This window comes from Rhinolophus ferrumequinum, chromosome 27 (genome assembly GCF_004115265.2).
Source record: "Rhinolophus ferrumequinum isolate MPI-CBG mRhiFer1 chromosome 27, mRhiFer1_v1.p, whole genome shotgun sequence".
Taxonomy (NCBI): domain Eukaryota; kingdom Metazoa; phylum Chordata; class Mammalia; order Chiroptera; family Rhinolophidae; genus Rhinolophus; species Rhinolophus ferrumequinum.
In genome coordinates, this window is record NC_046310.1 from 17535314 (window position 1) to 17550359 (window position 15046).

The following is a 15046-nucleotide window of genomic DNA, read 5'->3' on the forward strand; positions in this document are numbered from 1 at the left end:
CTCAGTAGATGGTTGCTGTGTGAGTTAAACGCTGGAATATTGTAACAACACAGTATTTGGGGTAGAAGCTGTGCGTCTACTTTTTAAAAAAAAAATTAAATAAAACACCCATGTAACAGTTGTTTTCAGTTACCTCGTGGACCACATCTTGCTCAACTTTACTCTACTGTAGCAACTTTAAAGCTAGGTTCCACTCAGCTCTGTATTCCAATTAGTAACTGTTTTTCAAACACTGCCTATTTCATGTTACCTGTTCCTTTGCCTTTAATTTCCCCCTTCCAATTATTCATCAGGCTATGGCCATTATTCATCATGTAATTTGTTAGAATCTACTTTGCACAATACACATCATCACTTTTTCTTGGTTACTTGGTTTCTCACAAGTGTTTTATCTTCTGCAAGTTTAATTTTGGGTGAAGGATGATGTGGGGCAGTCATCTCTCTTTGATTTAGCCAAAGTTGAAATAAAATCTGGGTATCTGAAGAGTACCTGCCGTCCCCTGACATACGTGAGAGAGGGGACCAAACAGAATGGCAGGATTACAAAAAATTTCATAATTTCATATGATGGAATCAAACTGATTATTCTATTTGGAAAGGTCAGGGAATATAACCTTGAGTGAGAAATACATGGAAAAATAGAAAAATTTTATGATTCTCAGTTATAAGAAATTCGACTACTTACAAGGTTTTAAAATTTAAAGCTCATTCAAGAATTGCAGGCCTATAGTATCATTGGTGACATCACCAAACATTTCTTCTGCAATGTGGATAATGAACTAAATCCTTTAGTACCTTGGATCTCATGTCCTCCCGTTCTTTTGCCGTTTCTTTTTTCATCATTTCTTTCTCAAAGGCCCTTTTCTCTTGCTGAGATGATAGTTCTTTTTGAAGTCGGTCTGCTTGCCTCTCTAGTTCACTCTTCAACTGTTCACACTGGATTAAAGCCTGCCAGAATAACACAATAAAACGGGAGCTTAGAATTTGGAAAAAATAAGGGGAAAATGAGACAATTAAGCTTTACTTTTATTTAAAATAGTTAAAACACATTATAAAGTTGATTAGAAAAATTTTATATTGTTTGTTAATCCAGTATCCAAATGTTACATTTATTCACATATTTCAATTTTTTTTAATTTATTGGGGTGACAATTGTTAGCAAAATTACATAGATTTCAGGTGTACAATTCTGTATTACATCATCCATAAATCCCATTGTGTGTTCACATATTTCAATTTTCATAACCAAGGCTGTATTTACTTATCAATTAACAAGATTTAGATGATAGACATTAATGAGGGCCACTGATGAGTACAAATTATGAAAAAGGGATCAGAAAAATAAAATGTTCTAGTATTTTCAATTATATAACATGTTTATACTATATGAAATATGTAAATGTCCAATTTAACTGATTTTTTCATTTGTTCATGTCAAAAATTATTTGAATATTTTAAATAATAAACATAAAAATTTTTAAATGAGATTTTATATTTATCATTACATACAGGTACCTATTTTAAAACTTATATTATAATCAAGTTCCTTTAAATGTTATTAAGATAAGATTTAGTTCCCTAGTTTTAAACACATAACTACAATAAAAATTAGGTAGTAATCATCAGTTAACATAAGGAAAATACTCAGAACAGCATTTACTACTTAGTTTTATAACACGAGAACTGTTATCTTCCGTTTCTGATAATTTAAAAATTCATAAGTGTCCATTAGTCTAAATTTCCCACTCTGCATTTCCAGAAGTAAAAATTCTAAAACTTCCACTTTGCTACATTCATAATATATTTATACATAATACCCAGTAATAAACTACGGCTTCAAAATCCCAATTTAAAAAAAAAAAAAATCCCAGTAAAATCCAGGTGCTTAGCATAGAAAACCTGAGTCATTCTATGGTGTCTCAGTCTTATCCCAACGGCCCTTATTTACAACATCTACTTCACCCAGCCTCTATTTTCCCCTGAACTGGTAGAAAGAAACTCAAGTGCTCAAGTATGACTTACATCCTACATGATTATAAATTTGACAGTCACATTTGTCGTTAGGGAGATGGAAATGGTCTCAGTAAGCCTGACTGTAAGTTTTATACATAGCTATGCTTCCCTCTGGTGAAAGCTATGATAAATACAGACAATAAATATCTAGGATATGTGAAGTTTCCTCTCTTCATCTGGAAAATACTAAACTTCAATTTCTTTTAAACTCTTCTGGAAAGTTTCTGTACTACTAGATGAAATACGAGGTTAAAATTAAATTGTCTCAGATTAACTGATACGCAAAACCAATGACTAAAAAAATGATTCTCCTAGAAAGTTAGTGCCAAGTTCAATTCTAGTTGAGAATGTTTTGAAAGGAAAACTTTAAATTAGATTTTAAGAGACACGAAAAAGCGTAATTTTTTCAAAATATAAGCCCTTGGAACTTGAAATAGAGACTTTCAGGCTTCAGAATATAATGGCTCTTGTGAAACATTTTTATAGGAAACTAATAAAAATGCTCATAACTTTTGCCAATATAATGAATACTGGTACGAAAGAATAAAATGATTATTGAATATAAACCAATATATCCAATGAGAAAGTTTTTAATTGAACAAAAACTCAGGAGTCAAGATTATTAAGTATAGAAACAGTGGAAGGGACTGCTGAAGAGCAAAAGAATCAATTAAAAGAATTCAATCAATTCAGGAACAAGGAATAATAAATGACCCTGACCGAGTAAGAGGCCTAAGAGTCTAAGATAAGATGATATAAAGCAAAAAGTATAAAGAAGTTGTAAATCACCTAAAGAAAATCATTGCTGAAGCCTTGGTTTTATGGTTGGCCTTCTCTCTATTAGGACTAGCCACCACCAATGGGTCATGCTGAGGAAGTATGAAAACAGTAATGAAACACTGAATAACAATATTAGATTAAAAACTGGTTATCAACAACCCTCGGTGTGTAACCAATGATTCCACATTATAATATAGCATTTACTTTTATTTGCTTTGATTTTAATATATATGCCTGGTCACAATGAAGAAAATATTAAAGCTTAATTACACTTGGAATTAGAAAAGTGATTTCATATTTCTAAAAATATCTGTCTTACAGTGGATCTCACAATACTGGAAAGATTTGGTTCTACTAAACAAATATTTATACACTATTTCCATTAAAGATTTTTCTTTTAATTCTAGGGTTCCCGTTCCTAGTTTTCCAGAATCCCAGATGATTCGGCACTCCCTGATTATACTAATCTAACCATTTAGTAAAGGTGTAACTGAGTTCTCAAAGGCTAGATCAGTCAACTGTCAATTACAATTGACTGACAGCTCTTCATAGGTGACAAAGTTACAAATAATTTCCGGCTTGCAGAGAACCTGAGTGGTGCCTTCTCCCTTTCCCTGGGCACAACGCCTGGAAATGGTGGAAACGGCTGTAGGTCTTGAGGAGTTGGGAAATTATACTTTCCCCCCACCCAGAAGATTCAGTCCTCAAGGGACCTTTTCTCTTCTGGAAAATATCTTTATTTGTGGTCATTCTATGCTGGCCACATTAATATACTTTTCGAAACATAATTTATTGGACTTGATACTCCCAGTCCAAGTTTATTAAGCCAAAGAGTATGCATTACTATCTTAATGGGGTCAAAACACCCTCTAAAACAAGTTTATATCTAGTCAACTCAACTTTTAAAACAGGAAACCTGTTTCAGAATATATAAAAGTCCTTCCCAACTGCCAGGGTTAGGTTCCTAGAAAATCTTGTGATAGAATTCATAATTAAAGATCTTACGGGAAGTACAGGTTTCACTTGCGAATATAAACCTTAAACCTTATGAAAATGCTTTTATTTTTATGAAACAAAGCCTATAAAATAAAAATGATTATCACCACATTTTAAACATTTAACTTATGAATAATGCAAACCATTGATATTTAATTTATAAACTCTTGCTTACTAGAAACCTATCAGTCTTATGCCTGTCTTCCATTTTCAAGATACTTATAATTTGTTTTTGTTTTGTGGCAGATAATATATATACATATATATACATATAATATATATACATATATATGTATATAATATATATACATATAATATATATACATATATATTATATATAGATAATATATATAATATATATATATATCAAGAAGTATTATCTTCTATGCCTGTGACTATAATCAAATACTCAATGCTTTTCTGATTTTCTTTTTATTCGGGTTTATAATTCTTGCCTTTCTGATTCTGCTATAGTCCAGGAAAAAGCATAATTTGGATCCTTGAAAAGGAGAAAAAAGTTCTGGGGACATTCATTCAACCTATTGGGTTGGTATTTTTGAAAACATATTTCTTTGGAAGGTTATCTCATTTAGATATGCTCACGATAACTTCATGCCAAAGCCAACACTTTCCCTCTGAATGAAAGCAGGCAGGTCCACGGCCTGGTTAGCAATCTTTCCATCTTGGAGCTTTATCAAGGCATCACTGCAAAAGCCACTACTTTTCCACCCTCTATTTATTCCCAGGTTAATATTCTTTTTCTCTTTTAACATCATCCTCAGTTGTAATGACTTGCAATTTTCAAAACAAAAACAAAACCAAAAACATTTATTGAGCACTTACTATGTGGCAGACACTTTGCTAAATGGCTTATATGGATTAATTTACTTAACTCGCTCACTAAATTTTAAGTGAGCCTTATCCTTCAGTTGAAGAAATTGAGGCTTTGAGACGTTAAGTAACTTGCCCAAGGTCACCATCCTAGAAAGTGGCAGAGTAGGGATCTGATCAAAGTAGTTCCACATAAGAATCTATGCATGGCACTATAATTTTCTCATGTTATAGATTTACTTTCATATAAAATCCTCTGTTGTTTTCACTACCACTATAAATGCAAATGTATGACATAATTCATTCTCACTTAGCATGCAATATGCAAAATAGAACGCTAGATGGCACCAAACGTCAAGAAACTATACAAACAAAGTACCTTTCATAGCTAAGTAAATAAAGTAGTAGGTTTTAAAATTAAAATATATATATATATATATATATATATATATATATATATATATATATATATATGTCATCTCACTTTTTTCTCTTGGAAAGCAAAATTTCTAAGGTATTGTAACATACCTTAGAAATAAAACTAGTACACTTGCACTGCATTTTGTAAACTGGTTTGAAATCTTTGCATTATTACTAATTCAGTGAAAAATGTTATAGATTCACAAGACACAACAGCCTCTCTAGTTTTTAAGTGTTAAATTTTTAAAAGCACTAACTACAAACATTCACATTAATATTTAAAGCTAATAACTGACTTTCATTCAACAAACATTTATTGTACAACAAATACATAAATGGCCTGAGGAATTATTGTGGCAGATGCCACAGATCTGCCTTTTAAGGTCTTTCGGGGAGCAGAGCTATGGAAACAGCTACCAAAATTATACACAGCATCAATCGGAATATAGAGGAGGAAGAGATGTATTCAAACAAGAAGGGGTTGTGAAAACTTTGCGCAAGACTGCTACCTGTGTTGATCCTCATGGGTTGAATAGATATTTCACAGATTAATACACTGCAGAAATGTAGAGTACGAACAAACCCATGGAAATGGTCATTTGCAGGTCACATTCTGGAAACAGCACTGGTCATGTGAAAGAATGGATAGTAAAAGATAAGGATAGAAAAGTTAGAGCGGGACCGTATTGTGAAAGATCTGGAAGGTCATGTTAAGGCATATTTGTCTTTTATGGCACTGCAGCAGGGGAGCTGCCTGAACAGGGCGATTTACAATTCAGGAAGATGTTGGCAGTACTGTGAAAGATACACAGGAATTGAAAAAGACCTGAGGGAGACCAATTTAGAAGATGATTGCAATAGTCTGCAAAGGTGGCATAAGAGTATGTGACGACCTGAACCAGGGCAGGTTATAGGGATGGGACAGTGGGCACAGCTCAGAAAGGGACTCTGAAGAGAGAGTGAGAGCTTGGTCATGATTAGGTGTAAAGAGTTAGGGGTGGGTTGGAGCCAAGATACTACAAAGGATGCAAGCCAGGGCTATTGGTAAGATAGTGACGCCATCATTTTAAAAAAATAATAAAGAAAATGGTGGAAGGAAAGGAGTGGTAGACTGGAAGGTGGAGAGAATAATTTGGCTGTGTAGAGTTTCAGATACTAATGGAATATCATCCATTTATAGAGGTCTCGTGGCAGCAGGAAATGTAGGTCTGAGGCCCAGGAAGGCTGTTAGAGCTAAAGGCACAATTGGGGGTGGTCAAACGAAAGCAATGGTTTGGCCATGCGAGAAGACACAAATCCCCGGAAATGAGGGTAACATTGGCGAAGGACCCTGTGAAGAAAGTCTGTACTTAAGGTTTGCGGAAAGCAAGTTAAAAGAGACTATGAGGAGTAGACAACAGCAATACAGAAAAAACCACGAGTGTAACAGCAGATAAATTGAGGGAAAGAGATGATACATTATGATAGGACAGTTACGGCTTCCAAAACTGCAGAATTGAGTCAGATGAGGATTGAAATGAGATCAGTGGGTTTAGTAATCAGAAAGTGACTGGCGGCCAATAAGTGAGCAGTTCGGCATGAAATCTGACTACAATTTGTTGAAAGCCTGACTGCAATGTGTTCACAAATGAATGGAAAGCTGCAAGGGCAGACGACTGTTTTGAAAGGTCTGGCAGTGAAATGATGGTGAGAAGGTAGCACATTCAACGAAAGCTGATCGAGGGAAAGGTGCGTTCTGTTTGTTCAAACAAGAATGACAGTGTTAGATAAATGGGGGAGGGGGAACAGTGGAGAGGGAAAGACGGAAGATACAAGAAAGATGTGATGACAAATAGCTCAGGGTCCCTGAAGCCCTAGAAGCAGGAGATACCAAGAACTTAGAGAAAGAGATTCATCTTGGGAAGTAAGAGAGCCAGATAAGCAAAAAAAAAACAAAAAAATAGAAGATCCACGTGTGGAATGAGAAGGTGTGGTGGAGGCTCGTGTCAGTTGGTCATGATCTGGGTAAAGCGCGTCATCTACTGAGAGCGTGCGAGGAGCGGAGCTGGGAAACGAAGAGAGTGAAACTCCTGTCTGACGTATATAAAGGTGGTCCGCTGCAAAGAAAAGAATTGTTACGCAGAACTTATAAGCACTGAAGGTAACAGTATCACTCTCCTGTGGAATTCATTCCGTAGCTTTCTTAGATGGCTTTCCTTAGTGAGAGGCTGAAAGTACTAATACAAAAAAAATGCGGCTGGGCTTAATGCCCACTGGCACTGGCAAAGTAGGTAAACCAGGAAGATAAGAATAAAGAAATTCTTTATTTCTTTGGTGTTAGTGAGAACATACTACAGTTCCCTTAGTCAGTGGATGTTTACTGACTACCCACTATGTGCTAAATGCAAGATATTAGGGATTTAATGGTGAACGACATGGATGCTTTCCTTCCTGTGAGAGACTTTAATGTTTAGTGAAGGATACAGACAAATGAGCAATATTAATATGTTTCAATAAGTGCTGTAATGAGGAGTGGTTGTCAACTGGGGGCAATTCAGCCCCCCATCCAGGAGACAGCTGGCAATGTCTGGAGACATTTTTGGTTCTCAGAACTTGGGGTGTGCTACTGGCATCTAGTGGGTAGAGGCAAGGGATGCTGCTAAACATCTTACAATGTGCAAGACATCTTCCAAAACAAAGTACTATGTAACCCAAAATGTCAACAGTGCCAAGATTGAGAAACCCACTATAAGAGATACATCAGCTCTGTACATAGGGGAATAGGTTTTCTAGGGAGAGTGGCATGTAAGCTAAGACCTGCAGGATGGAGACGATATCCAGGCAGTGGAATAAAGGAGAATTTGCATGGCAGATACAAAGACCAAGAGACTGGAAAAGCATAGCACAATCGGAAGGATTCACAGCCAACGTCACCACCGTTGCCTCCATCACCACCACCACCACCACCACCATCACTAATTATGCAGGAAATATTCTGTGCCAGAGTTTCTACAAAACAACTGATGGGCATTTTAAAATGTAGTCCTTACTAACAATCCTATGAGTCAGATATTATTTCCATTTTACAGATGAGGAAAAACTGAAGCACAGAGAATTCAATAATGTGCCAAAGTCCCATAGCCAGTGAAAGGTGGGGCTGGACATTGAATTTAGGTCTGGCTAACTCTAATAAGACCATACCCGACCTCTAAGCTCTACTGCCTTTTGAAGCTGACAGTGGCTGAGTCTGCTGGAGCATCAGGTGTAAGAGGAGAGTGATAAGAAGGTGAAGGGTTAAAAGAACCTCACAGATGTGGGAAGGAGTCTGGAGATTGCCCTGAAGGCAGTGGGAAATAACTGAAGGATTATAAATAGGAGAGTCACATGATCAAGTTTCCCTTGAAAAAGGATCATTTCTGGCTGCAATGCAGGAAATTGAGTGGAGAAAGGGACATGAGGCTTTTGTAATCCGTACATCTAGAGATTATGGTAGTCTGAACAAGAAAGGTGACAGTGAGAAAAGAGCTCAAAAAACTTCAGAAACTAAGATTTGTGCTTAGTGATTGGTTGGAAGTCAGGCATGAAGGACGGGATGACAACCAGGTTTCCGGTCAGGGTGTGTTAGTGGGCAAAATTGCCAGTCAGTGAGTAGAGAACACAGCAATTTGGGGGGAGTGAATATAATTAGACCAGTTTGGGATTGTACAATTCATATTTAAATGGAAAGGGGGGAAGACCAGCCTGGAGACAACGGATAAAATGAGATGTGAGAAAAGGCTGAGGAACTAGAGGCAGGAATGAGGACACTGAGTAGATTTAACTGGGACAGGGAGGAAGAGAAAAGGCTCTGGTCAGAGAGAACAGTTCCAGAATTTAGGAACTCATGGACAGTATAGTTCATGTGGGAGTTACAGAATAAGGGAAAATGTTCGAGTTAAGGAAGCCAAAGCATGTTGGGACTAAGGTATGCACATATTAACAACATGGATGTTGAAACCTTTAAAAACGATGAAAGCGGATAAGATGGAGGATGTGATGGACTGAAGATCTGTGCCCCTCCAAATACACTGGAACCCCCAACGTGATGGAATTAGGAGGTAGGGCCTTTGGGAGGGGATTGGGTCATAAGGGTGGAGCCCTCATGAATGGGACCCCAGAGAGGACCCTCACCCCTCCCGCCATGTGTGGACACGGCCAGAAGATGGCTGGTTATGAACCAGCAAGTGGCTTGCGCCAGACACTGAATTTGCCGGTGCCTTGATATTGGACTTCCCAGTCTCCAGAACTGTGAGAAATAAGTGTTATATAAGCCCCCATCTATGGTATTTCTGTTATAGCAGCCTGGACAGAATGAGACGGGGGGGAAAAGGGTCAGATGCTAAAGCTCTTAAAAAATGTCAAAGATACACAACTACTTTAAAAGCCCAAGTAATAAAATGGGTGAACTTCTTCAAACACGTGTCAAACAGTGTTTTGTGGATTGAGAGGTTGTATTAACTAAAACTGGGGAGAGGAGAGACAACAATGTTTTCAAAGAGGAGTGCTAACCGAATTTCAAAGAGGAAACCTAATTGAAAGCAGGTGCCAAAGCAAAAGCCTGGTAATGGCGGTCAGTTGGTCGGGAGTAAAGTGAATGCTGAGTCCTCCAGAGTCCTCCATCGTAGCCCGATGAGATGAAGAGAGTGCAAAGGGCCTTCACTGGAGGTTCTGAGAGTCATGACATGATCCCAGGACAACTAGACTTCAGTACAAATGAAGAGATAGGAGAGCTGAAGGAAATAGGGAAGTATGTTGGGGGCTTTGGTCAGAACTGAACGTAAGTTTCGAAAGCACAGGGCATTGGTAACGAAAACAGTGATGGTCCAGGGACCTGGGATGCACTGGGGGTGGACTGGCCAGAGAAGAGTGGACCAGGCTCTGACTGAGCAGAGACATACTGTAGAACAATCTAGTATTTTACTGAAACATTGATGCTACTAATATGGCTTAGACCAATGCTCACCGACAGAACTTTCTGTGATGATGGAATGTCCTGTATCTGCACCGTCTGACACAGCCATCGCGAGTTACGTGAGGCTATAAGCACTTAAAGTGTGGCTGGGGAAAATACACAGAAACTTTAGTGGATGAAGGTGTGGGCCCCAAACACAGCACTGCACCGACAGTAACCTCCTAGTATTCAAAGTGCCTAGAACACTGCCTGATCACAGTTAACTATTGCTGGCATTAGCAGTCTCCTTCAGCATGTTTCAGCTGGCATACAGTGGATCCAGACTCATACCTAAAGATGCTACTAAATACACATATATTATTGTTTGTGACATATTTGGGTGTTCTCAAAATTTCCCATGTATAGAGGGAAAACACTTGTCTTTAATCATACATGAATATACAAATGGGTGTTAAGATTTTCATAGCAGTAAAATTTATCAGCAAATAAAAGATTAAGGAGACAAGTCTCTCAAAGTACTTTACCACATGGTACTATGTTCTCTGTATAGTGCTACAACAGGAGTATTTGCAGAGGACTAAGAACTCTCCAAATAGCAAATTTGTTTAATTTAGAAAAGTCAACATGAACAGATTGGTATTCATTCTGTGTGTTTGGGGGGGAAAAAAAGAGTTTAGTTACAGAAAAATAACAAAAGAAATACTCCAGAAAAACAGAAGCGCAAACATGGTAGGCCTTTATTCTAATCTTGTTAGACTTGCCTTCGTTTTTTCAAAACTGGCTTCCTCGGTCATGTGCACAGCTTGCTTCACCTGCTCATAAGCACTCGCTTCTCTTTGCTGCATGTCTGCTAAACTGCTCCTCACGGAAACTAGTGCAGACATTAAGTCATCCCTTTCTCTGTCAGCACAAAAAAACAAAACAAAAAACATTCAAAACAAGAAATGATCATCCACGATCGTGTATTCCCACGTCAGGAAGAAAAAAGCATTAACACATATTGGAAGAAGAGCCAGGCAGTGCACCCCAGAGAAAGACCCTCTGTCCGGACTTGGTGACGGGCTGGCAGAGCAGCCAGGAAGCCTGCAAGCATTCATGGCAAGACTGCATCTGCTGGGACAATAACCTATTGTGGCAAGCACAGGCACACTGGGGGCTGCAGACTAAAGCCCTGAAAAGAGGAAAATCGTTTAAAAAGAAAAGGGGGGTTGCTGAAAAGGAAAAAAAAGCAACAAGGTGGGGAAGGTGGGGACTGCACCCCAAAGCAGAAGTAAACATGTTGTGAAGGTCTTTACTAACAATTGTCACCCCAATAAACTTTAATTTAAAAAACAAAAACAAAAACATGTTATGAAGGGCCCACTAAGGTTTTATTTACACTGCTGGTTCTCATTTACTTGAACAAATGTATAACCTTTCCTTTTAACCTTCCTCCACAATCCTCTCTTTCAATTAAATTCTTTCACCTACTTATGAACACATTTCTTCTTTCAATGGGTAGTACTGTTGAATCCTTCAAATGCCCTGGTTACACATATAATGCTTGTAAGTTAACAAACTCTTCTCCCACTAGGTTTCATTATTGCCTAGCCCCACGCCCTCTGCAGCAATTTTCAGAGGGACCCTAACCTAAGCTGTTTCTCCGGGAGAGAAGTGAACCCAATGCCAAAATGCTTTGGTATGTAAAATAGCAAGGATCTAATCTCATGGGTTAAATAAACCCCATATAAAAGAATCCAGGATATCTGGAATTTATCCACTGGATAAAAATGACCAGTAGACCAAAGAGCAAGTGAGATGGGAAACTTTCTATACACTCAAAGCCAAAAAATACAAGTTGGACTGTTATGTGTGATATTCCACGCTTGGTTAAAGAGCTCAAATTTTAAACTGTGGTTTCAAATTCAGTTGAAGTAACTGCTTGCCGTTTCCTTTTCATTGCCAAGGCCTAAACTATCAGGGAAAAGCCAACTGTGATTTTTTTTTTTTCAATTTAACAAACTTTAAGGCCTCATAATTTAAAAGATTATAAACTCTGAGTTTGAATTGCTTTCGGAATTAACCAATGACTCCATTAAAAAAAAATCTGTTAAAGATGAAATGATTTAAACTATCTGTGGTATTTGGAAAGAAGCCATATTTTAAGAAACACGTAATAGTGAACAAAGTTACAATTATTAGCAGTTTCACAAAAGCTCTTTTTGTTAAAAAAAAGAACAAATTGTTGCAAATATCATAAGATTCATGGGAGCACGGTAACCTTCATTTTAGAATTTCCTGATGTGTTTGTTTTAAATTGAGAAACATAATTTATTTTGTTTAATTTTTTTTGTTCTAAAGAAAATTTTTAAGACAGGAATTACTTATTTTTAGGAAACATAAACAAACACAGTGATTATGTGAAAAGTAGAAGAATCAAAGCAAATTATCCCAGTTATGTAACACATAAATTAAATGCAAGCAAAACTGAATTTATATCTGTTTACATTTCAAAATAAGCTCTAACGTAAAAAGGGACTAGCTTCATGGAGAATATGCACTCCAACTAGAACCTATAATTCTACAAGAAAACAAAGCGTCACTGTTAAGGATAGAAAGGCAACATAGGTATCATACAGTGACCTTTCTAAAGTTTTAACACCTATTGAAAAACCAGTTACTATTCAACGATATCCTTATCTGTGCCTGATCCCCTGCCATCATCAAAGCCAAAACTCCAAATAAAAAGAATTAACAAAAAAGCTCAATGTTTATAAGTATGTTAACAGATCACAACAGATCAAAATCTAACAAATTTGTTTCTTCTCTTTTTAGTATATCCTGCTGGTAAGAGCGGTTTGCCACACAGTATATACTTAATGAAATAAGCGACAGGAAAAGAAAATAATGAATAATGACTCGGCTGCAGAAGGGCATCAAAAAAGGTGAAATAAAACTTCCTCTTAAATTCTAATACTTTATGATCTAAATTGTAAGTCACCAGATTACTGAGAATTGGAAACTAAAGAGTTTTAGTTGCTCTGGTTCAAACATTTTTCAGAATATCAACTCGCCAACTTCAGACTATTGAGCCACAGAAAATCATCAAAGACAAACCCCCAAACACTCATGTTTTGTTAAGCTCATCCTTCAACAGAGAGACTATAAAATGATCATATGAATAATCTGCGTGGCCACTGGATTGACACACTCTGATTTCTCTGAGAGAAATGTACTACACGCTTTACAGTGGCCATCAGGAGAGATGGTCAATGGTATACACAACTTACAGGTCCAGGGGACCATTTTGGCAATTTAGGATTATCTACTCAGTTGCTATGTTTTTTGGTTTTGACTTGTTAGGTTTTGTTTTGTTTCCACTCAGCCAGTCCATATGCCAAATAGCAAGCACTCAAACAAACAAACAAACAAACAACAAAACAGATCCGGGCATTTGAGCCCTGTTCTTGGCACAAGGCCTGCTTCCGATGTGCATCTGGCTGTCACCTTCCTGATTGTGTTGCCATTTTTCAGCCCCACACGATGACTCATTTGCCCTTCAGACACAGTCAATTCCAGCCATTCGGGGTAACTACCGCTGAGGTCCTGCTCCAGAGTTCCCAGCCCACAGGGCCAGCCTGAGCCAGGCCTGAGGGAGCCTCTCCCGTGGGAAGCTGTACAAGTCAGTGAGAGGGACAGGGCAGTTCTCCAAATCACCATCTTCCATGGCGCAAGTGCTGCGAGTGTGGGCAAACACCCGGGGAATGTTTGGAGAAAGGCGATCAAGGAGTTTTTTGAATCACAGCGTACCATCAGCACTATTCCTGCACATTCCAGGGCCCGTGAAGAGCCTCTAAGAGGAGGACGAGGTAAGAGCATGGGCGTGAGTTCCGGGATGGCCTCACAAAGGAGTGGGTAGCATTTAAGGAACTTAGTGCCACAAGCAGAGCAAAAAGGACTGAGAAAGTCCCTGAATAACCTTGACCCTGACAGGTTAAAAATAAGGAAAAGAGAGACTTGGTCTGATACATACACGTATGAGCTTCATCTTAAAATACGCAGTGCCTAAGAAACACCTTCCATTTCTAAGTTAGTCCACAATTACTAGCGGTTTTGAGCATTATTAATAAGTATTATCACAGGTTTTTTTTAAAACAAAAGTCTAAAAGGCTGACCTCAACATTTCCTTGTTCCTCATTTCTGGGAAGTTCCAGCCGGTCTTTCAAAGCCGACTCTACAGAACACTGCCAACGACCCACCCCAAAATCTGGACTGAAGCCCCAGAATAGCACAGCAGTAACCATTTCTCCTTTCTGAGTTTCAGTACACCAAGACTTCTCCAAGGCACTAGGAGCTACAGAACGGCATTTCCTACAGAGCAGCTCCATCTTCATTACCATTCAAAGGTGTTTTGATCATAAGGTAAGAAAGAGAGGTTCCTGGGACTCTCACCTACCTCATGGCAAACGGAGGCCTGAGTGACAGGCAGAGGTTCAGAAACAGTATGAGGACTTCGAGTCAACGTTTAAAATACATCCAATGTCATCAGTAGTTGTTACGCATGCTCTTCAGAAGTCCCGAAGGTCCCTAACCCAACGCCACAAACACATGGGTGGTCTGGTCTCCAAGTCGTGCCTGATCCTCTCCGTGTCAAGTGCCCAAGTCATTCTTATGCCATATACTCAATACACTACATGCTAAAAGATCAACAAAGGAGTTCAAAGCTGCTGTCACAATCCCACATTTCCAATACAGGCCAGGAAACTCTTGATTTATCATATTTAGGATATAAGTTTTTTTCAAAATTTCATGCTCAAGTCATGCATACTATGCTACAGCTCAATGAGGGGTCGGGCTTCTAATTATGCATACAACTAGAAATCCAAACCTAGAAAGTGTTGGTCACGTTTCAAAGTCAGCGGAACACTCAATATTCAGCACTGTGCATTAGTACGTTGAAAGAAGCTGAACCCCAGTTTAGGCCAAGGGAATCACAGAAACAAAGATTTTCACTGACAATGAAAGCAGAAACCTTCCACTGCATTCCGTTATTAAAGCAGAACATGAGCCAGTGATATGCTGACAAAGCAGAATGTT

The 15046-nt window shown here is 38.1% G+C and overlaps 1 protein-coding gene across 2 annotated transcripts in view; it reads right to left on the reverse strand.

The window, feature by feature from the left end:
• Window positions 1-15046, reverse strand: part of SDCCAG8 (SHH signaling and ciliogenesis regulator SDCCAG8) — a 206225-nt gene that overhangs the window by 148230 nt on the left and 42949 nt on the right. For both annotated transcript variants that reach the window (XM_033099396.1, XM_033099395.1), the window contains exons 9-10: window positions 10732-10870; window positions 796-948 (exon numbers count right to left, since the gene is read on the reverse strand). In XM_033099396.1, the coding sequence (XP_032955287.1) occupies window positions 796-948; window positions 10732-10870 (292 nt within the window). The remainder of the gene's footprint in view (window positions 1-795; window positions 949-10731; window positions 10871-15046) is intronic.